The 25,246-nt window shown below is 49.3% G+C and overlaps 1 protein-coding gene across 4 annotated transcripts in view; it reads left to right on the top strand.

Annotated features, from left to right (window-relative positions):
- The window catches only part of TMEM63B (transmembrane protein 63B), a 506,581-nt gene that overhangs the window by 341,371 nt on the left and 139,964 nt on the right, over positions 1-25,246 (top strand). For all 4 annotated transcript variants that reach the window (XM_069608789.1, XM_069608792.1, XM_069608790.1 and 1 more), the window contains one exon: positions 24,369-24,477. In XM_069608789.1, coding sequence (XP_069464890.1) covers positions 24,369-24,477 — 109 coding nt within the window. The remainder of the gene's footprint in view (positions 1-24,368; positions 24,478-25,246) is intronic.

The following is a 25,246-nucleotide window of genomic DNA, read 5'->3' as shown; positions in this document are numbered from 1 at the left end:
ACAGGAGCTACTCTGGCCTTTATCGTAAACATCCTGCTGGACACCATTTACAAAGCAGCGACATGGAGCTCAGTACACACTTTCACTCGGCACTATTGTATTGACACACACTCTAAAGCAAATACTCAGGTGGGACAAGCGGTTCTAAAACATCTATTCGCCGCTGGACCTTCTCACAACCCACCACCTTCTCCTAACAATGCTCGCTAATCTATTCATAGCGTGTGATCTAAGCAGATTCCACAAGCCTCAGAAGGGATAAATTACTCACCGTAATCGTATTTCTGATGCTTGTATCTGCTTAGATTCACTTGCGCCCACCCTTCCTACCCTTGGATTAGAAGATGCATAGATGTTTCTTCTTAGCGTCATTGGGCTTTATCTGATACATATCTGCTTTAATACACCTGCTACACTTCATGCAACCTCATGTCAGAAACAAATCAATCTGAGGGACCTCGACGCGTGAAAGACCATGGGTACAGTGGAAGTCACACTAGGGATATTATTACTGGCACACCCTGTCAACATCCCTTTTCGAGTTTCAAAAACAACAACTGTAAAACTCTGCAGCTTCCACTAGATGTCGGCCTATGCATAGCATGTGAATCTAAGCAGATACAAGCGTCAGAAATACGATTACAGTGAGTAATGTATCATATATTTTTGAGGCATGTGGAATCTGCTTAGATCACATGCTGTGCATAGGCCGACATCTAGTGGAAGCTGCGGAGTATTAGTTTGTTTTTCGAAACTCGAAAATGGGCGTCGACACAGGGCGTGCCAGTAATACTATCCCTAGTGTGACGTCCACTGTACCCAAGATCCCTCACGCGTCTAGGATCCTCAGATTGTTTTTTTCCGCTATACTGGTCGGAAGCATTTTGCGGAGTCCCCTGGCCTTAGCCATACTTTTGCCAAAATATTGATTAATTTACATCCTTCCCCATCCCAACGTCGAACTTCGACTCTCGACGCCGGCTGGAGAAGAAATCGACCGTCGGCTGCTGCACGACGGATTTGGACCTCTGGCCTTGGCCCTGCAAGTAGGGAGAGTGGGGGGTTGGACATACTCTACACTCTTGGTATAGGTACACCTTATACATTTCCTACACTTAACAGCCCGCTGCCTCAAGGTGCGTATGGAGGGTACCCCTTTTCAATTCTGCCCCAAGTGCAATCGCAAATACCCGTGGGTCGACAGGCGCGCCACGTGCAATCTCTGCTTGCCGAGGGACCACCCCGAAGCGAACTGCAGAGCGTGTAGTAGGTTTAAACCTAAGACACTTAAGGACCGTTCGAGGAAGCGTTGGGCCCACCACGCCAGGCAGGCGGCCATGGCAGCGCAGGGCGCCTTCAGCGATGGCAGCGACGCCGTGCTTTCGGACGGCGAGGGCATTACGGCGTCGAAAGACAGCCGAGCGCAGGTCCCCGACCTCGGAAGGTCGTCCGACAGGGCGGCTATGGGGAAGACCCCCGGCGACACAGGCGCTTCACACACTACTCACACTAAACACACGAAGTCCAACCGAGACTCGACGACGTCGAGTTCTCGGAAAGAGGCACAAACAGAATGGTCCGAATCGGTGTCCTCTGGGCGTTCGAGATCGCTGCATGACTCCAGGCAATCATCCACTCTTGCCAAGAGTGCCTCGCTCCCTAGGCTAATAGAAGTTCGATCGTCGGAAGACGAAGACGACTTCCACCCCCAGGCCGCACTCCAGGAGTCGGTGCCCGCAGACAAGATCAGCGCGGCCCCACCTTCAAAGGACAGGGACTCTACCCCCGATCCTCGACGGCAGGCGTCGAAAACCTCCGGAGCCACAAAGGGACAGGGAAAACACTTTTCCACTCACGGGGAGGGGGGAAAACAGCAGAAGAAGCAGCCTCTGCACTCTTCCACACCTGTGAAACACTCCACTCCTAAACAGGCAGACAAGACCAGGTCTGCTGATATTTCAAAAACCAGCAAATCTACTCAAGATAAATCTCCAAAACTTTCTGAGAGAGTCATTCCCAGTTCCAAAAAAATGGTCGAGTGATGTCTTCTTTGGCAGACATTTACGATAAAAATCCAGACCATTTCCTTTCATATGATCCACAAGGGGCTACACCCTCAGGCTCTAATGATCCTATCCCCCCGAGTAAGAAGCCCCGGTTTGAGACACCGATGAGGTCTACAGACCCCTTCGAGGTACAACCATACTCACGGCCATACTCACTGTATCAAGGAGAGACTTCCTTTGGTGAGGACCAAGATTTTGGCATGGTAGAAGAGCAAACCGGGACGGGCTACTATGGGGATGATGAGGACCAAGAAGAGGAAGAGGGAGACCCTGAAACCTACAGAGTAGATTCCCCGGTAGAGAAGGAAGCCCCGGTTACCGACTCCCCTGTCGATAACCAACCCCTCCTGAACGAGGTTCTCGCACGTGCAGCAGAACATTTCCATATTGACACCCACGGTGTCCAGGAAGAGAGGGACTTCGCCGAGGAGTTAGTGGGAGAAAGGAGGCCTGTTGCCCAGACCATCCCTATCCTTAAGTCTATTCAGCGAAGAATAGACCCGTCCCTGGTGAACCCGAACCTCACCAGAGCAGTCAATCCCAGAGTTGAAAAACTTTTCAGGAAAGTAGCCTCAACGTCCGCCTATCAGGCAAGGATTGCAAACTCCACCACCCTGTTGGCCAGCTACAACTGCCATCAGTGGGAAGAAGTCGCGGCACTCATAGCCTCTGCACCAGAACCCTTAAAGGGCCAGTTAGCACGAATTTCCGCAGAGGGTAGAGCCGTGTCTGGTTGCATTTTAAAAGCAACTTTTGACGCCGCGGACAACGCAGGCAGATTGATAGCAGAAGGTACTGTTATCAAGAGACATGCGTGGTTACGGCAGTCTGGTTTTAAGGCAGAAACCCAGGCATCATTGTTGGACAAACCGGTGGAAGCCGATCTGTTGTTTGGTAAGGCGGTCGAGGACGCGCTGAAGAATGCCAAGGACGAATACGAGACACTCAAGTCCTTTGGCTAGTTAACCAATAAACCCCCTAACCAGAGAGGGAATAGTAATTTTTGTCGCCCACGCGGCCAAAATTCCCAGAGAGGATCAAACTATTCCCAGGGGCAGGGTACACAGTGGAACAACAGCCAACAGTCCACCCAGGGTTACGGCAGGGGTAATGGGAGAGGACGTGGTAAAGGCAGAGGCAGCCCCAGTAAAGGAGGTGGCACGCCTCCACCAAAGCAGTGACGCTCAGTTCAGGGTCCCTTCTCACGCAACCCCAGTAGGGGGACGCATTTCCAACTTCACCCAGGCTTGGGAAGGGATCACATCAGACAGATGGGTGCTGTCAACAGTATCCGCAGGGTACTGTATAGAACTACTGCAGCGTCCCCGGAACCATCCTCCACGACAAAGAGTACACTCTTTAGAACATCAGAAGATTCTCCTCGAGGAGATCGCCAATCTGCTAGCAAAGGACGCGATAGAACTCGTCCCGGGACACCAGGTAAACAAGGGTATTTATTCAACTTACTTCCTTGTGCCAAAGAAAGATTTGACAATGCGCCCAGTATTGGACTTACGGCCTACCAACAAGTATGTCAAGCCCCAAAAGTTTCGTATGACTACGCTACAAGAGGTAATCCCCCTCTTAAAAAAGGGGGATTACATGGCAACCTTGGATATGAAAGATGCCTATTTTCATATTTCCATGTTCCCAGCGCACAGAAGGTACTTGCGCTTCAAGGTGGACAGTCGGCACTACCAGTTCAGGGTACTGCCCTTCGGGATAGCTTCGGCACCAAGGGTATTCACCAAGGTACTGGCGGTGGCGGCTGCACACCTACGGAGGGTGGCAATCCCGGTGTACCCTTATCTGGACGACTGGCTCATAACGGGGGAAACCCCAGTAATTTGCAGAACAAACATTCAAAGAACTATCAACCTCCTCCACGAATTAAGCTTCTCAATCAACGAGAAAAAGTCAAGCCTGGTGCCAAGCACCTCCAAACAGTTCCTAGGAGCAATCCTAGATACTCAAGAGGGGTTGACTTATCCTTCAGAGGAAAGAATTCGGAATATACTACTGCAAATTCCGCAATATCAGTCCGGTCACCAAATAACGGTACGCAAAGCAATGTGTTTGCTGGGCATGATGGCGTCATGTATTTACCTGGTCCCCCACGCACGCCTGCGCATGCGTCCCATGCAGGAATGGTTGGCGAAACAGTGGTCTCGGGCAAGTGGTCAGTGGGACGATCTAGTGGTCGTTTCGCCAACACTAGTACAAGCCTTCACTGGTGGACAAGAGAGAATCTTGCACAGGGAAAACCCTTTTACGATCCCGAAGTACAGGCAGTAGTCACTACCGATGCATGTCTGACGGGGTGGGGAGCTCACCATCTCCACCACACAGCTCAGGGTCTCTGGTCTCCCTCAGTGGCCAAGAACCCCATCAACCTGCTAGAGCTTCTGGCAGTATTCAGAGCGCTTCAAGCGTTCGAGCCCCACCTACTAAACCTGTCAGTGCAAATCCGGACGGACAGCACAACAGCCATGTTCTACCTGAACAAGCAAGGAGGGACTCGTTCGCCAAATCTGTCCAAGCTTGCCCAGAAAATCTGGATATGGGCACTCGGACGGAACATCTTCCTGTCATCACAACATGTTCCAGGGGAGCTCAATTCCCTAGCGCATGCTCTGAGCAGAGACTCCCTCCCAGAAGAACACGAATGGGTTCTACACAGAGAGGTCGTAGAAGATATCTTCTCTCAGTGGGGTTTCCCCACTATAGACTTATTCGCCACAAGCGAAAACAGACAATGCCCAGGATTTGCATCCAGGTTCCCCATACCAGACTCCCAGGGGAACGCCCTGTGGATGAACATGTCAGGGATGTTTGCGTACGCTTTTCCACCAACATCCTCATCGGGAAGGTGGTCAACAAGATAAACAGAGAGTCGATGACGCTCGTCCTAGTTGCTCCCATGTGGGCAAGACAACCGTGGTTTCCACACCTACGCAGGATGGCAGTGTGCGAGCCCATCAAACCTCCAGCCTGGTACAACCTACTGTCCCAGCACCAAGGTCAAACAGTGCACCAGCAACCCAACTCAATGAACCTGGCAGCATGGCTCCTGAGGTCATAGAGTTTGGACATCTCAATTTACCACAGAAGTGTATGGACATCCTAAAGGAATCTAGGAAACCAAACACAAGGCACTGTTACTTTTACAAGTGGAAGAGGTTCGTTATCTGGTGCCAGAGTAGACAAATCAACCCGATTGATTGCACTCCTTCCACTATTGTTACATACATGCTCCACCTGCTGGATGCAGGATTGGTTTTTAACTCGCTGAAAGTACACCTGGCAGCCCTGTCGGCATACACCACTTCCCATAACAAGGTCTCGTGGTGGAAAGTACCAGTAGTTAAAGCCTTCATGGAAGGAGTAAAGAGACTTCACCCTCCTATTTCTAACCCACCACCAGGGTGGGACCTTAATGTGGTGTTATCGAAGCTCATGGGCCCCCCTTTTGAGCCCATGCATAAAAGCAGTCTCAAACACCTGACTTATAAAACGGCCTTCTTAGTAGCTATTACTTCTATAAGAAGGGTCAGTGAAATTCAGGCTCTGTCAGTGCAGGATCCCTTCTTTACTGTCCATAAAGACAAGCTGGTTTTACGCACACACCCTAGGTTCTCACCTAAGTTAATATCTAAATTCCACGTAAACCAGTCCATCGAGCTTCCGGCTTTCTTCCAGGACCCTTAAAGCTCGGCTGAGGTGAAACTACACACCCTAGATGTGCATAGGGCGGTCCTCTACTATGTAAATAAAACCAGACCGCTAAGAAAAACAGATCAACTGTTTGTCTCCGTAGCTACAGGCAGAGAGGGGGATCATGTCTCTAAAGGTGCCATCTCGAAGTGGATTATTAACTGTATCCAGCTGTGTTACTCACTCTCTGAAAGAACTCTGCCTTTCACGCCAAGAGCCCACTCTACTAGAGGCATTGGGGCCACTCTGGCTTTCATAGCAAATGTACCCCTTGACACCATTTGCAAAGCAGCTACTTGGAGCTCTATTCACACTTTTACTCCGCATTACTGCATTGACACCCATTCCAAGGCAGATACACAAGTGGGACAAGCGGTTCTAAGACACTTATTTGCTCATGACCCTTCTCACATCCCACCTCCTTCTTCAGGTTCTGCTCGCTAATCTATGCACAGCATGTGATCTAAGCAGATTCCACAAGCCTCAGAAGGGATACATTACTCACCGTAATCGTATTTCTGATGCTTGTATATGCTTAGATTCACATGCGACCCACCCTTCCTCCCCTCTGAGAGAAGGCGCATGGTTGCTTGTAGTCTTACCTTTCTATCTATCTGCTTGGATTATCTGTACTCACGCTACTCCTCATGCTACCTCATGTCAGAAAAAATACAATCTGAGGATCCTAAACGCATGAGGGATCTTGGGTACAGTGGACGTCACACTAGGGATAGTATTACTGGCACGCCCTGTGTCGATGCCCATTTTCGAGTTTCGAAAAACAAACTGTAATACTCCACAGTTTCCACTAGATGTCAGCCTATGCACAGCATGTGAATCTAAGCAGATACAAGCATCAGAAATACGATTACGGTGAGTAATGTATCCCATATATATATATATATGTTTCTGATGTTTGTGAATCTGCTTAGATCACATGCTGTGCATAGGCTGACATCTAGTGGAAACTGGAGTATTATAGTTGTTTTCGAAACTTGAAAAGGGGCGTCGAATAGGGCAGTCCCCTGTACCCATGATCCCTCATGCGTGTATGTCCCTCAGATTGTTTTTTTCCACCATACTAGTCGGATGCATGTGTGCGGAGTTCCTTTCGGCATAAAGCCTTGACCTACTTTCAATTACGTTCAATTTATTCCTATCCTTTGTCCACTGAACGCCGAAGAACGACGCTGCTGAGGATTGGAGAGACTTCTGTCGGAGACTGCCGTGACGGACCCTTGGCCTTGGAAGTGGGGGGGAGGTCATATAGGTTATATCCCCCTTTTCCTACATATTATTCACCCTGCTGCCATACTTTGACCATATGTAGAGTACTCCATTCAAATTCTGCCCCAAATGTAACAGAGTTTCCTTGGGTAGATACACATATAACTTGTAATCTGTGTCTCCCTCGAGACCATATCGAGGCATCTTGTCGGACCTGTAGGCTCTTCAAGCCTAAAACCCAAAAGGACCGCTTCACAAAGCTCTGGGCCCACTACGCCAGGCAGCTCTTAGCCATGGATGTAGAGGGCGCTTTCAGCGATGGCAGCAATGCTGCCGAATCGGACTGCGAGGGCGACGGGGCAGCTTCAGCTACCCAGGCGCAGGCCCGCGACCCCGTAGGACAGGCCGGCGACCATGTTTTGGGGACCACACCCGGCAGCAAGAGCGCAACACGTACACCCACCACCAAACTCATTAGCCCCGTCCGGGACTCGACACGCATGTCGAGTGATCTGCAACGGTCAACACCTAGAGAGCGGTTCACCGAATCCTTGTCCACTGGGCATTCCCGCCTGCTGTCGCCTCAAAACTGGGCCTACCCGTCCTCGGACGGTAAAGGTGTCACCCATAAAACTACCATCGAGACCCAGTCGTCTGATGACGATGCCGTGTCCCAACCCACTTCCAAGACTAGACGCTCTGCATCTAATCCCACATCCGAAATTCGATGTTCGCGTCCGATTCCGCCTCCGAAAATCGATGTGCTGCGTTGAACCAGACGGAAGGCCATAAAAAGTCTGGAAAGACCACCTCTGGCCATAGGGGAGGGGGTAAACACCATAAAAAGTCCTCCAAAGATCCCCACACTCCTAAGGAGAATCATGGGAAAGTCAAGGCTGCAAAGAAATCTAAAGAACCTCAGCCTGCCCCTAAAATGAAGGTAACACCTCCCACAGATGTGGATATGGGGCCTCACCCCTCAAGCTTTTACTACACCAAAAGGAATGGAGCTCTGGGGATATAGACAGAGTACTGAAGAGGATGACATTTATGGCCAACTTTTATGAAAAAGATCCAAATTATTTTCAAAGTTATAGGAACACCCCTCCCACCTCAGCTCCATTTGGTTCCAAAGACACACCTGTGTCTCCTCAACCTCCTCCTAAGAGGTCTCGCACTCAGACCCCCTTTCAGGGCTTAGTCATGGACCCCTTTGTTGTGGAGCCTTCTGACCCTGTTTCTTACCATGAAGACCCTGACACTCAATTTGATGAGGACCAGGATGCAGACCCTTATTATGGCGATGATGAGGAACAGGAGGAGGAACATGAGGCTGACGTTTACACCTTAGACTCCCCAATTCCTAAGGACCCTCCTGTAAATGATTCTCCAGTCGATAACCAACTCCTCCTCAACGAGATGTTGGCCCAGGCTGCTAAACACTTCCAAATCAATACTCTGGAAGTTCAAGAAGACAAGGATTTTGCAGAGCAAATCCTGGAGGACAAGAATACAGTACCTCAGTCCATCCCGCTGCTAAAATCTATTAAGCGCAGGATTCAGCCATCTCTACAAACCCCTAACCTCACCCGTGCAGTGAATCTGCGTGTCGAAGTTATTTCGTGCTGCACCCTCTGACCCTTTATATATTAGGGGACAGCTAAAACCAGATTCCCTAGTCGTCACCACCACTAGGAAGATTGTGGGCACCCCACTTGCTTGCCCAGAGGCTCCCCCGGTTAAAGACAGCAAGAGGATTTATGGCCTAGGTAGGAAAGTCGCCTCCTCTGCAGCTTATCAAGCTAGGATAGCCAACAGTGCCACCCTCTTGGCAAGTTATGATTGCCACAAGTGGGAGGGAGTTTCTGCTTTACTCTCCACTGCACCAGAACCTTTAAGGACCCAGTTAGCACAAGTGTCAGCTGACGGGAGGGCAGTGTCTGGCTGCCTCCTTAAGACTAAATACGACGCGGCTGATGATGCTGGTAGAATAATCGCTGAGGGTACGATCATTAAAAGGCATGCATGGCTGAGACAATCAGGATTTAAGCCTGAAACACAGGCAACACTGATAGACATGCCGGTCGAGGCTAACGTATTATTCGGCAAAGCTGTCGAAGATGCCCTCAAAACGGTGAAAGATGAGTATGACACTTTAGAATCCCTTGGTCCACTCACTAACAAACCCTCTGGACAGAGGGGAAGCGGTAATTTTCATCGCTTTTTGAGGCCAAAATTCCCAAAGAGGGTCTAGCTATAGCCAGAATCAGAGCTCATCGTGGGGGAATAACCAATCAGTCTTCCCAGGGCTAACCGAGAGGGCAGCGCAGGGGTCATGGGCAGGGAAGGGGCAGCCCTGCTAGAGGTGGTACGCCACCTTCCAAACAGTGACGTTGCGCTCCAGGTCCCCTCCCATGCTTCCCCAGTAGGGGGGCGCATTACCAACTTCACCCACGCATGGGAGAGGATCACCTCGGACAGATGGGTGCTGTCCACATTATCCGGCGGCTACTGCATCAAATTACTCAAGCGCTCCCACGACCACCCTCCACGGCAAAGAGTACACTCTCAGGAACACCAGGGATCCTCCTCGAGGAGATTGCCACTCTGCTATTAAAGGATGCCATGGAGGTCGTCCCGGCCAACCAGGTAAAAAGGGGTATTTATTCAACCTATTTCCTTGTGCCAAAGAAAGATCTCACAATGCGCCCAGTATTAGATTTGCGCCCTGCAAACAAGTATGTAAAAATTCAGCATGATTACGCTACAAGAGGTAATCCCCCTACTAAAAAGGGTGTTTACATGGCAACACTGGATATGAAAGATTCCTATTTTCATATTTCAATGTTCCCAGCGCACAGAAGATTCTTGCGTTTGAAGATGGCGAACCAGCACTACCAATTCAAGGTGCTGCCCTTCGGAATAGCCTCGGCTCCAAGGGTATTCACTAAGGTACTGGCGGTGGTGGCAGCGCACCTGGGCAGGGAGGCAATCCCAGTGTTCCTTTACCTGGACGACTGGTTCATTACAGGGTAGTCCCCTCTAATTTGCAGACAAAACATCCAAACAACCATCAACCTCCTCTTTCAATTGGGCTTCTCCATCAACGAGAAAAAGTCAAGCCTGGTACCCAGCACCTCCAAACTGTTCCTAGGAGCTGTCCTAAATACTCAAGAGGGGTTGGCCTTTCCATCAGAGGAAAGAATTTGAAATGTGTTGCTGCAAATTCCTCAATATCAGGCCGGTCGCCAAATAAGGGTGCGCATGCGACCCATGCAGGAGTGGTTGGCGAAACAATGGTCTCAGGCAAGTGGTCAGTGGGACGATCTGGTGGTCATTTCACCAACACTAGTGCAGAGTACTTCGCTGGTGGATGAGAGAGAATCTAACGAAAGGGAAACCCTTCTATGACCCAGAGGTTCAGGACGTCGTCACAACAGATGCCTCCTTAACAGGGTGGGGAGCTCACTACCTTCACCACACAGCTCAGGGACTCTGGTCTCGCAGGGTTGCTCAGAACCACATCAATCTGCTGGAACTTCTAGCAATATTTAGAGTGCTTTGGGCATTCAAACCCCTCTTATCGAACCAGTCAGTGCAGGTCCTTACAGACAGCACAACTGCAATGTTTTACATAAACAAACAGGGGTGGGGGCACTCGTTCTCAAAATCTGTCCAGGCTTGCCCAACAAATTTGGAAGTGGGCACTCAAATGGAAGATTTACCTGTCATCCCAACATGCTCCGGGGGAACTCAACTTGCTAGCAGACTCTCTGAGCAGAAATCCCCTTCCAGAGGAACACGAATGGCAACTACACAAAGACGTCGTAGAACACCTCTTCTCTCAATGGGGTTTCCCCACTATAGACCGATTCGCCGCAAGCAAAAACAGTCAATGCCCAGACTTCGTGTCCAGGTTCCGCCAGCCAGGCTCCAAGGGGAATGCCCTATGGATGAACTGGGCAGGGATATTTGCCTACGCTTTTCCACCAACCCCTCTCATGAGGAAGGTGGTGAACAAGATCCACAAGGAACTGATGATGCTCATCCTAGTTGCTCCTATGTGGGCGAGACAGCCATGGTATCCACAAACTGGCAGTATGCGACACCATCAAACTCCCATGCCAGTATAGCCTACTCTCCCAGCACGAGGGACTACCAGTGCACCCGCAGCCCCATGCAATGAACTTGGCAGCATGGCTCCTGAAGTCATAGAGTTCGTCCACCTCAACCTTCCACAAAGATACATGGTCATCTTAAAAGAACCTAGAAAGCCCAACACTAGGCACTGTTACTTTCACAAATGGAAGTGCTTTATCTGGTGCCAGTCTAAACGTATTAATCCCTTAGAATGTACTCCATCTCACATTCTAACTTATATGCTCCATTTGTTAGACTCAGGGTTAGTATTTAACTCCCTAAAAGTCCATTTGGCGGCTTTGTCAGCTTACACTACTTCACAGAGCAAACTCTTGTGGTGGAAAATACCTGTTATCAAGGCATTCATGGAAGGGGTAAAAAGACTTCACCCCCAGTTTCATCCCCGCTGCCAGGTTGGGATCTCAATGTGGTACTTGCTAAGCTTATGGGTCCCCCCTTTGAGCCTGTGCACAAGTCTAGTCTTAGACACCTGACTTAAGACTGCCTTCTTAGTGGCTGTTACTTCCATAAGAAGAGTGAGTGAACTTCAAGCTTTATCAGTGCAGGATCCTTTCTTTACAGAACATAAGGATAAGCTGGTTTTACGTACTCAATCTAGGTTCTCACCTAAATTCATTTCCTAGTTTCATGTAAACCAGTATATCAAGCTGCCGGCTTTCTTCCAAGAACCCAAGAGCTCGGCTGAGATAAAACTCCACACACTAGATGTGAGGAGAGCGGTCCTCTACTACATAGACAAGACCAGACCGCTAAGGAAAACGGATACATTTTTTGTCTCCATAGCGCCAGGCAGAGAGGGCGACCACATTTCTAAAATTGCTATCTCGAGGGTGATAGTCTGTTGTATCCAACTGTGCTATTCCTTGTCAGATAAAACTCTGCCTTTTTATCCCAGGGCTCACTCTACAAGAGGCACAGGAGCCACTCTGGCGTTCCTCGCAAATATCCCGCTGGACAGTATTTGCAAGGCAGCTACATGGAGCTCGGTTCACACCTTCACTCAGCACTTCTCCAATGACACTCATTCCAAGATAGATACACAAGTAGGAGAAGTGGTTCTAAGACATTTGTTCGCTCATGACCTTTCTCACATCCCACTTGCTTCTTCTATCAGTGCTCGCTAATTTATGCACAGCATGTGATCTAAGCAGATTCACAAACATTAAAAGGTATACATTACTCACCGTAATCCTATTTCTGATGCTTGTATCTGCTTAGATTCACATGTGCCCGCCCATCCTCCCCTCTGAGAGAAGGCACATGGATGCTTGTGAGCTTGTCTATCGTATCTGCTTGGATAATTCTATACTCACGCTACTCCTCATGCTACCTCATGTCAGAAAAATACAATCTGAAGGACCTACATGCGTGAGGGATCATGGGTAAAGGGGACTTCACACTAGGGATAGTATTACTGGCACACCCTATTCGACGTCCCTTTTCGAGTTTTGAAAACAACAACTGTAATACTCCACAGCTTCCACTATATGTTGGCCTAGCAGCATGTGAATCTAAGCAGATACAAGCATCAAAAATACGTTTACGGTGAGAATTGCATTATATACATTTTTTTTTTCATTGTAGATTGGTTTGCCGACTGGTTTGTACCTGCTGTAAACCGTGGCTGGTCCGTGTTGAAAAATGAAAAACAGAACTGCAAAGTAGTCGAGAAACAACGGCACTATTGCAGTGCATTCCCAAAATTGAAAACCGACTCCTTAGAAGCTGTGAATAATGTCCTTTATTAAAGCCTGGACAGAAAATAACACGTTTCACCCTAAACAGGCTTTGTCAGATTAGGTGATTGCAATGCTCACAGATCTCTTTTACATACATTGCCCAGTCCTTCTTTGGTGTTGTTACCAACTGTAACCCACAGCACTGAATAATCTTCAACGTTGGTGATACTGGCTGACATCTTAAAACATTACGATACGATAGAATATTTTATTTGTATTGCGCTCATAGACAAGTGTTTCAGGGCACGACGAGGCAGGGAGGGGAACAAGGGAGGACAAAACAACGATCTTACTAGGTCCAGTGACATTGAGAACGTGCAAGTGCAGGGGGGATGAAAGGCGGAAAGTGCAAGGGAGAGGGGAGATGTGGAAAGTGCTAAGCAAGGTAAAAAAACAACTGGTAGTGCAACCAGCAAGGTGGCAAGTACAAGGTTTAAGGCGGAGACGAGGAGTGTCTGATAAGTGCAGGTAAGGGACTGTAGGGTTACAGATACAGATCAAAGTGAAAGGTTTGCCAGGAGGCAGTGCAGATGTGTGGCTGGGAGGGCAGGGTCCTGGGTCCGAAATCAGCAGGTAACCAGGTGTACAGTGCCGAAGCAGACAGCCCAGCAGTGGAGTGGAAGAGCGAAGCCGGAAGCAAAGAGGAAGGTCTTGAAGTGCTTCCGGAACCAGAGGTGGTTCTCCTCAAGTTTCAGAGTGGCAGGGAAGCTGTTCCAGAGGGAGGCCCGAGCCGAGGAAAGAGATCTACCCCCAACCCGTTGCTTGGAGAAGCGACAGACCCTGAGGGAGTTGGAGGTGGAGGAGCGACGAGCTTGAGCGGGAAGGTATTTACGGAGGGAGAGTTGAAGGTATTTTGGACCCAGGCCCCAGAAAGCCTTGTGGACAATGCAAAGGGTCTTGAATTTAATCCTTGCAGCCACTGGGAGCCAATGAAGAGATTTCAGGGCTGGAGAGTTACGATCCCAGGGCTTGAGGCCAAGGACAAGTCTTGCAGTCCTGTTCTGGATATGTTGCAGAGGGTGGAGAGTAGAAGCAGGCAGATTTAGAAAGATGCTGTTGCAGTAGTGCAGCCTAGACAGATCCAGAGCTCTAGAGACAGGAAGCTTCTGGGGGAAGGAGAGGAAAAGGAAGAATACCTCTGAGGAGATGCAGTTGGTAGTTTGACTTCTTGGAGACGTCATTGATGTGAGGAGATGCATACATACATCCACTATCCATATTTACTTTAACGTATGGTCTAGTTTGTCCAACTACGTTTTAATTTTCTAAAAGTTACAAAGCTGACACTTCGAAGTCTGTACATTCTTCTAAGAAAACAATATAGGATGCATTGTTATGCCCCCAGAGTCCATATAGGCCAGCGTGCTGTGAAACATAGTTTTTGCTGGACCCCTTTATCCCGAACCCCATCCCTTATCCCCCATCACTGCTTGCTTCTTGATGTACGCTTGCTGGAGAAGATTAAGTTACTTACCTGCAATTGGTTCTCTAACATGGGACTATCTGATAGACAGGCAGGACCAGGTGCACACATGAACACGGGCCTAGAAATGGCCATGTCAAGCCGAGAGATTTTTTACTTAAAACATTGTTGTCCATCTGGTCTACCATCTTCCATCGGATTTTCTTGATAATCGATACCTGTGCATCCGGGGACTTTGCAGAGTATATAAAGTAATGGCAAATGTGTGCTGTGGGGAAGTAAAATGGCTTCTCCAAACCCTGAACATGAGGGATTTGTGGCCATAAGAGAGAATGTGGGGTAGCTAAGACCCATGCAGCGAGTATGGAAAAGGAACAGGGGTGCAAGATCCTTTCTGTGGCCTTGAAACAGCTGTTTGAAACATGCCGTGAAATCCCAGAAGGAGCTCTGACAAATCCTATTTAATGTTGCAGGAGCGGTCCAGCTAATCCACGGCAAGCACTAATGGTTGTGTGCCGCCCTACGGATAACGGCTAGCTGCTACCTTTACTCCCTGAAAACACACAAACACTACCGATAATGGGGTGTAAACACACCCCCAACTAAAAAATAGGAGTCCGTGGGCTCATAGAAGCCTGCACCCCGATTTCCACCCACATATACCCGCACCGCAAAGCTACGGAGAGGAGTTCTAATATTATTACTGCCTGAACTGAAGAGGAATTTCTATATAAAAATGCCTCTTTTAATGTACAATTATTTTAGGTGCAAATAATTACAGATTATAGAAAAGAATATGTGTTAGAATAAAAATGTGTTCTCATAAAAAATATCCTCAATGGGAATTACTTATTTTGAATCCCCCAAAAAATAATTTTACTCCCAGTTTAAAATGTTATGTGGAACCCTGTGAATGGGATTCCAGCAGGACAACGTGGGAGATATGAGGTTGGATGTTTAAAATGGCCTTTTTGATTTCTGCACCACTCCAGGCGCAGTGCTCTTGCCATCAGTGCAGAAATGTTATGCTTTCTGCAGCTCATTGCACAAAATGATCAAAGGCGCACGCGCGCCGGTTTCAGAGCTGGTTTAAATGCTCATGGCGCCAAGCTGTCCCAAGGTAGAACTCTAGAGTGCGTCACAAGTTGATTTCCAGAACTGGGGCATTGTGGGTTTCTTCTCATCAGGATTTGGGTCTTCATAGACAATTACCCTTAACGATGCAGAGAGGCTAAAAAACTGAGACACAGACTGTAGAGTGTTCTGGATTAGCATGAGATTCAAAAGCGTGTATGTGTAAAAGATGCCTCCCTGGAGTGACCGTGTCGCAGGCAGGTAGATTGGTCTCTGCTACCCTTTTCCCTAATGCCGTCATCAAGCATATGCGTCCGCTTTGAAATACCGGGTTGAGCAGCCGTATCGGCGCGCGCAGAGGCCTCCCGTCACCTGGGCGGGTTTGCAGTCCTCATTGCCTTTCTGCTTTGCAACAATGTTCTAGAGGCCGATCATTAAGGGAGCATGGATGCTCCTTGTGTGTCTGTGCATCGATCTGCACTGACATGGTAGCTGGTGCTAACCTCCACTGATCTGACAGCTGGTCCCAGCCTCCGCATACACGGAAATATCTGGTGCCAGCCTTCACATTCACTGATCTCAAAGCTGGTGCCAACCCACATATTCATTGGTATCATAGCTGATGGCAAACTCTGCATTCACTGAAATATTATCTGGTGCCATCCTCCACATTCACTAGTATGACAGCTGGTGCCAAACTCCACATGCACCTATTTGACAACCAATGCTAACCTTCACATTCCCTAATAGGATAGCTAGTGGTAACCTCCCACAATCACCAATATGATCCCTCGTGCCAACCTCCACATTCACTGCTATGATAGCTAGTGCCACTCCCCACAATCACTTAAATAATAGCCGGTGCCACACCCCACATTCACTGGTATGGTAGCTGGTGCCACACCCCACATTTACTGGTACTGTAGCTGGTGCCAACCTCCACATTCACTGCTATGATAGCTGGTGCCACACCCCACATTCGCTGGTACTGTAGCTGGTGCCAACCTCCACATTCACTGCTATGATAGCTGGTGCCAACCTCCACATTCACTGCTATGATAGCTGGAGCCACACCCCACATTCACTGGTATGTAGCTGGTGCCAACCTCCACATTCACTGCTATGATAGCTGGTGCCACACCCCACATTCACTGGTATGATAGCTGGTGCCAACCTCCACATTCACTGCTATGATAGCTGGTGCCACACCCCACATTCACTGGTATGTAGCTGGTGGCAACCTCCACATTCACTGCTATGATAACTGGTGCCACACCCCACATTCACTGGTATGTAGCTGGTGCCAACCTCCACATTCACTGCTATGATAGCTGGTGCCACACCCCACATTCACTGGTATGATAGCTGGTGCCAACCTCCACATTCACTGCTATGATAGCTGGTGCCAACCTCCACATTCACTGCTATGATAGCTGGTGCCACACCCCACATTCACTGGCATGATAGCTGGTGCCAACCTCCACATTCACTGCTATGATAGCGGGTGCCACACCCCACATTCACTGGTATGTAGCTGGTGCCAACCTCCACATTCACTGCTATGATAGCTGGTGCCAACCTCCACATTCACTGCTATGATAGCTGGTGCCACACCCCACATTCACTGGTATGATAGCTGGTGCCAACCTCCACATTCACTGCTATGATAGCTGGTGCCACACCCCACATTCACTGGTATGTAGCTGGTGCCAACCTCCATATTCACTGGTATGTAGCTGGTGCCAACCTCCACATTCACTGCTATGATAGCTGGTGCCAACCTCCACATTCACTGCTATGATAGCGTGTGCCACACCCCACATTCACTGGTATGTAGCTGGTGCCAACCTCCACATTCACTGCTATGATAGCTGGTGCCACACCCCACATTCACTGGTATGATAGCTGGTGCCAACCTCCACTGCTATGATAGCTGGTGCCACACCCCACATTCCCTGGTATGTAGCTGGTGCCAACCTCCACATTCACTGCTATGATAGCTGGTGCCACACCCCACATTCACTGGTATGATAGCTGGTGCCAACCTCCACTGCTATGATAGCTGATGCCACACCCCACATTCACTGGTATGTAGCTGGTGCCAACCTCCACATTCACTGCTATGATAGCTGGTACCAACCTCCACATTCACTGATATGATAGCTGGTGCCAACCTCCACATTCACTGCTATGATAGCTGGTGCCAACCTCCACATTCACTGGTTTGGTAGCTGGTGCCAACCTCCACATTCACTGCTATGATAGCTGGTGCCAACCTCCACATTCACTGCTATGATAGCTGGTGCCACACCCCACATTCACTGCTATGATAGCTGGTGCCAACCTCCACATTCACTGCTATGATAGCTGGTGCCACACCCCACATTCACTGGTATGTAGCTGGTGCCAACCTCCACATTCACTGCTATGATAGCTGGTGCCACACCCCACATTCACTGGTATGATAGCTGGTGCCAACCTCCACTGCTATGATAGCTGGTGCCACACCCCACATTCACTGGTATGTAGCTGGTGCCAACCTCCACATTCACTGCTATGATAGCTGGTGCCAACCTCCACATTCACTGGTATGATAGATGGTGCCAACCTCCACTGCTATGATAGCTGGTGCCACACCCCACATTCACTGGTATGTAGCTGGTGCCAACCTCCACATTCACTGCTATGATAGCTGGTACCAACCTCCACATTCACTGCTATGATAGCTGGTGCCACACCCCACATTCACTGGTATGTAGCTGGTGCCAACCTCCACATTCACTGCTATGATAGCTGGTACCAACCTCCACATTCACTGCTATGATAGCTGGTGCCACACCCCACATTCACTGGTATGTAGCTGGTGCCAACCTCCACATTCACTGCTATGATAGCTGGTGCCAACCTCCAGGTTCACTGCTATGATAGCTGGTGGCACACCCCACATTCACTGGTATGCAGCTGGTGCCAACCTCCACATTCACTGCTATGATAGCTGGTGCCACACCCCACATTCACTACTATGATAGCTGGTGCCAACCTCCACATTCACTGTTATGTAGCTGGTGCCAATCTCCACGTTCACTGCTATGATAGCTGGCGGCACACCCCACATTCACTGGTATGATAGCTGGTGCCATCCTCCACATTCACTGCTATGATAGCTGGTGCCACACCCCACATTCACTGGTATATAGCTGGTGCCAACCTCCACATTCACTGCTATGATAGCTGGTACCAACCTCCACATTCACTGCTATGATAGCTGGTGCCACACCCCACATTCACTGGTATGATAGCTGGTGCCAACCTCCACATTCACTGCTATGATAGCGGGTGCCACACCCCACATTCACTGGTATGTAGCTGGTGCCAACCTCCACATTCACTGCTATGATAGCTGGTGCCACACCCCGCATTCACTGGTATGATAGCTGGTGCCAACCTCCACTGCTATGATAGCTGGTGCCACACCCCACATTCCCTGGTATGTAGCTGGTGCCAACCTCCACATTCACTGTTATGATAGCTGGTGCCAACCTCCACATTCACTGCTATGATAGCGGGTGCCAACCTCCACATTCACTGCTATGATAGCGGGTGCCACACCCCACATTCACTGGTATGTAGCTGGTGCCAACCTCCACATTCACTGCTATGATAGCTGGTGCCACACCCCACATTCACTGGTATGATAGCTGGTGCCAACCTCCACTGCTATGATAGCTGATGCCACGCCCCACATTCACTGGTATGTAGCTGGTGCCAACCTCCACATTCACTGCTATGATGGCTGGTACCAACCTCCACATTCACTGATATGATAGCTGGTGCCACACCCCACATTCACTGGTATGTAGCTGGTGCCAACCTCCACATTCACTGCTATGATAGCTGGTGCCAACCTCCACATTCACTGGTTTGGTAGCTGGTGCCAACCTCCACATTCACTGCTATAATAGCTGGTGCCAACCTCCACATTCACTGCTATGATAGCTGGTGCCACACCCCACATTCACTGGTATGTAGCTGGTGCCAACCTCCACATTCACTGCTATGATAGCTGGGGCCAACCTCCACATTCACTGGTTTGGTAGCTGGTGCCACACCCCACATTCACTGGTTTGGTAGCTGGTGCCAACCTCCACATTCATTGCTATGATAGCTGGCGCCACCCTCCACATTCACTGCTGATAGCTGGTGCCACCCTCCACATTCACTGCTATGATAGCTGGTGCCACCCTCCACATTCACTGCTATGATAGCTGGTGCCACACCCCACATTCACTGCTATGATAGCTGGTGCCACCCTCCACATTCACTGCTATGATAGCTGGTGCCACACCCCACATTCACTGCTATGATAGCTGGTGCCAACCTCCACATTCACTGGTATGATAGCTGGTGCCAACCTCCACATTCACTGCTATGATAGCTGGTGCCACCCTCCACATTCACTGCTATGATAGCTGGTGCCAACCTCCACATTCACTGGTATAGCTGGTGCCAACCTCCCATTCACTGCTATGATAGCTGGTGCCACCCTCCACATTCACTGCTATGATAGCTGGTGCCACACCCCACATTCACTGCTATGATAGCTGGTGCCACCCTCCACATTCACTGCTATGATAGCTGGTGCCACACCCCACATTCACTGCTATGATACCTGGTGCCAACTTCCACATTCACTGGTATGATAGCTAGTGCCACCCTCCACATTCACTGCTATGATAGCTGGTGCCACCTTCCACATTCACTGCTATGATATCTGGTGCCACCCTCCACATTCACTGCTATGATAGTTGGTGCCAACCTCCACATTCACTGCTATAGCTGGTGCCAACCTCCACATTCACTGCTATGATAGCTGGTGTCACACCCCCCATTCACTGCTATGATAGCTGGTGCCAACCTCCACATTCACTGCTATGATAGCTGGTGCCAACCTCCACATTCACTGCTATGATAGCTGGTGCCAACCTCCACATTCACTGCTATGATAGCTGGTGCCACACCTCCCATTCACTGCTATGATAGCTGGTGCCAACCTCCAGATTCACTGCTATGATAGCTGGTGCCACACCTCCCATTCACTTCTATGATAGCTGGTGCCAACCTCCACATTCACTGCTATGATAGCTGGTACCAACCTCCACATTCACTGCTATGATAGCTGGTGCCAACCTCCCATTCACTGCTATGATAGCTGGTGCCAACCTCCACATTCACTGCTATGATAGCTGGTGCCACACCTCCCATTCACTGCTATGATAGCTGGTGCCAACCTCCACATTCACTGCTATGATAGCTGGTGCCAACCTCGACATTCACTGCTATGATAGCTGGTGCCACACCCCACATTCACTGGTATGGTAGCTGGTGCCAACCTCCACATTCACTGCTATGATAGCTGGTGCCAACCTCCACATTCACTGCTATGATAGCTGGTGCCACACCTCCCATTCACTGCTATGATAGCTGGTACCAACCTCCACATTCACTGCTATGATAGCTGGTGCCAACCTCCCATTCACTGCTATGATAGCTGGTACCAACCTCCACATTCACTGCTATGATAGCTGGTGCCAACCTCCACATTCACTGCTATGATAGCTGGTACCAACCTCCACATTCACTGCTATGATAGCTGGTACCAACCTCCACATTCACTGCTATGATAGCTGGTACCAACCTCCACATTCACTGCTATGATAGCTGGTGCCACACCCCACATTCACTGCTATGATAGCTGGTGCCACACCCCACATTCACTGATATAATAAATAATGTGTACTCTCTCTTTTGCTCTCTCTGAGTGGCGTGGTTCTCTATTTCTATTTTATGGTGACGGTACCAGTATCTGTCCCTGTCTGGGTACTGTAGATGTTGCCAGCCCCCCCTCCCTCTCTAGGTGCTATAGATGGCATCAGACTCTACCACTACATGGTGAAGAATCTCCCTCTGTGGGAGTGATCAATGGTGCCAGTCTATCCTTCTTTTTGTGTAATTGCTGTAGATGCTGCACGTCTCTCCCTAATTGAAAGGGTGTTGTAGGTGCTGTCAATCCCTCTACCTGCAAGCATGCCGTTGATCCCTCTCCCTGCAAGCATGCCATCGATCCCTCTCCCTGCAAGCATGCCGTCAATCCCTCTCCCTGCAAACATGCCGTCAATCCCTCTCCCTGCAAGCATGCCGTCAATCCCTCTCCCTGCAAGCATGCCGTCAATCCCTCTCCCTGCAAGCATGCCATCAATCCCTCTCCCTGCAAGCATGCCGTCAATCCCTCTCCCTGCAAGCATGCTGTCAATTCCTCTCCCTATATGCATGCTGTCAATCCCTCTCCCTGCAAGTATGCTGTCAATCCCTCTCCCTATATGCATGCTGTCAATCCCTCTCCCTGCAAGCATGCCGTCAATCCCTCTCCCTATATGCATGCTGTCAATCCCTCTCTCTGGATGGGTGCATTGGACGGTGCCAGTATTTCTTGCTCTTGGTGGGTGCTGTAGGTGGCGCCTGTTAGGGAGAATTCTCTCTTTAGGCTGAATTTCCTAACCTAGTGAGTCACCCAGCAGCTTTGCTGGATTTCTGGAGTTTGTTTTTTTCTCCTGCCAAGAGTGAGACTCTTTTTCTCCCACTCTTGGACATGATTTATGGTGTTCCTTTGACTGTTTAATGTGTTTTATGGGCTATGGGGTCCTTTACTCCATAGGGTCTCATGTGTTTGTACTATGTGTGTTACACAGCACCCTCCGTGCAGTAACACAGGGATGTCATAGTGACACCCCACCATAGACTCCATACCCTGGGACTGACTACTGTCTCCCAGGGCATGTAAAGTCACCATTGGCTTTACTAGTCCCAAATTATTAACAGAAACCAGTACAAACCATCATATTGTGGACGTACTGGTTGGGGCAATTCGATTGCCCCAGGGTCTGTTAGTCGAGGGGGCACGTCTCCGTCCCCCCTGAGTTTTGGCTGGTGGCAGTGGAAACTACTTTTTATATTGGACCGCGAATATTTCCCTATGGGATTTTCCCATTGTTCGAGGCTACCAACTTTAATTATTTAATTCTCATAGCCTCGAACATACCGCCGGTTTATTTAATTAATATTAATTCACTGGTTGGTATTTTTTGCCAGGACTCGATTCTAAAATGGCGTTTGTGTTCTCTTCTGTGACTCCAACCCAAGTCGAGCCTTTTGTTCCACCTTTTGGAGGGCTTCTCCACAGAAGCCTCCAAAAGTGGTGCCAGTCTGTCTGGGTACCACAAGGGGTGTGGGAGGGGGTTTAGGCACCCTGGACCGAGTTACTCTTGTGTGATTGGCCCAAGTGGTGAGCCGGCCGGCTCACCACTTAGCATGTTTGATTGACAGCTAGGCTGAGTGAATGGGGGTATGCTGCATAAAAGCAGGGCTTTGGGGACTGGAACTTCAGAAGTCGCCACAAGACCTGAGAATCCAACGAGGGAGAAGCTGAGCCGACCTGCTACGACGACACCACCGGTGGAGCCCTGCGGAACCGGCTCACCACTTCCCGACGACAGAGAAGATCTCCCTGCTGGAGAGTCTTCTTCCCCTGACTGGTGGGCACAACCAGTTTACCTTCTTTTCTTCGCACCCCAGACCAGTTTGTGGTTGAACTGCCCGTGCCAAGCACCCCGGCAGCCGGATAGCCACTTACCACTGAACCGCGAATCAACGGACCGCTCCTTGTACCTGAGAAACTCTGCGGCTGGTTTCTTCCCTGGCAGTGCAACAGACTCCTGTCTTCCTCCCGACGAGATCCTCTCTTCTCCCGGACGAAGCACCGACTTGCATCCGCTGCCAGGAACAACTGCCCCCGCTGGAGTGTTCTCACCACTTTAAGGTACCGTGTCCGCCAGGCCTCCCTTTCTAAAGATTGCTACAAGGTAATAATAACTCCTTAACCTTCTTGACTGGGCTGGCCGCCTTGACCCTCTAACTGTTCCCTCTCTTTGATCCAACTCCTTTTTGAACCGTTACAAGACTTTTGTGTACTGCAACCGTGTGACCTTGGACACCTTTCATTTGGATCCTCTTAAGCAGATCCGGCCGACTGACTCTGAATTCCTAGTGTTACTTTGCCTTCCTCTCTTGTTGTGTTCGTGAAAAAGTGTTGGGATCTGTTTCAATTTATTCTCTGCTTTTCTCTCCCTTTTTAAAATGAATTATTAGAGTGCCATCTACGTTAAGCGCTCACCGCTGTCTGAAAATAAGTGAGACTTTACTTAAGACTTGTCTAATATTCTTTTAAGGGAGTGTATATCTTTTAGTGACCGTGTTTTTGAATTGCTTACTATTTGTGCCTGTGTGTTTTTCTAGATGTGGTTTTAAATAAATAATTATATCTCTTTTACACCAAGCCCTGGTCAGTGTTTACTTGTTCCATTGTGTTCTCTTGACCTATTGTGAATACTCTGTATACTGCCTAACTCTTCTTGAGGGAAGTCTGACTGCTCAGCCACAGCTACCAAGTGAATCTGTGTGGTACAGACTGCTACCAAGTGGGTTTACTGCCAAACACCTGTAGTCCTAAATCTTTTGCAGTGGTCCCAGAGGGAACTGCACAGGTTTCTGCCTAACAGCGCCCACCTCTCTCTGGATGGGTGCTGTGGACGGTGCCAGTATTTCCTGCTCCTGGTGGGTGCTGTAGATGGCTCCAGCTTCTCTCTGGGTGGGTGCTGTAGATGCCACCAGGATCTCTCTGGGTGGGTACAGTAGATGCCACCAGGCTCTCTCTGGATGGGTGCTGTAGATGTCGCCAGCCTCTCTGAGTGGGTGCTGTAGCTGGTGCCAGTCTGTCTCTGGGTGGATGCGTAAGATTGCCTGATGTCTCTTTATTTTCACTGTAGGCTCTGCCACTCTGCACATGTTGACAGCTTCTTTTGGTGCCAGTCCATTGGTCAAGTTGACTTGTTTTTTCCCTCCCCTCGACAGGAATAATCTGCTGTGGCTCCACACCTCCTTCGCCTTCCTCTACCTCCTGCTGACTGTCTACAGCATGCGGCGGCACACCTCCAAGATGCGCTACAAGGAGGACGACTTGGTGAGTCCGGCTTAGGTTGGGACCATGGCTCTCCTGATTCAGACGGTTGCTTTCATCTCAAGTTGAAAGCCCTCTACTCAGAGTCATTATTGCAATCCATATTGGAAATGTGACACGCAGGTCTTAGCAACCTAGGGACCAACTGCCCCCAAGTGGAACTAGAACCCCCGCCAGATAGACCCCTGGAGGGGCATTGAGTTCTTTGGTTAGCACCATATCAGAAAGAATGTACCCTGCTCAGGTCCACCAGTACTCCATGTGCCTTTGGAAAGAAGGTAGGTGAAAAAAGGGCGAGAGGAAGGAGGGGCATGTGCCCATGCATTGCACGTCCCGGTGGAGGCTTCTGGCTGGAAGGTGGGAGGTCCTTTCGGTTCTATGTGTTAATATCGCCGCAGACTATACAAGAATGGTGCGCTTATTTTGCTGTGATATTACCCCATGGAACCTGGGGGAGACACCCCTGCAACCCTCATCTTTTTTTAAAGGGAGCGTTAAACACCACCGCATCCCACGCTCCCATTTAACCCTAATATTAACCCCATTAATAATATCGTCTCTGCCGTTTCCCCGATGACTATATATATGGCGGTATTATTGGTGGGCATAATATTACCTGATACCGTAATCAACAGCAGCTGGCCTACTCGCAACATGCGCCAGCAGAGTTTTGTAATTACCACCTTATTTTGAGAATATTATAGTTTCTTAATTTGAGCACCTGTTTCTGAGATCTGTGTCAAACTTGTTTAGTTTTATTTAAAAAAGAGTT

The sequence above is a fragment of the Ambystoma mexicanum genome, chromosome 4q (genome assembly GCF_040938575.1).
Source record: "Ambystoma mexicanum isolate Mex_15411 chromosome 4q, UKY_AmexF1_1, whole genome shotgun sequence".
NCBI lineage: Eukaryota > Metazoa > Chordata > Amphibia > Caudata > Ambystomatidae > Ambystoma > Ambystoma mexicanum.
This window is presented reverse-complemented; position numbering and strand designations above follow the sequence as displayed.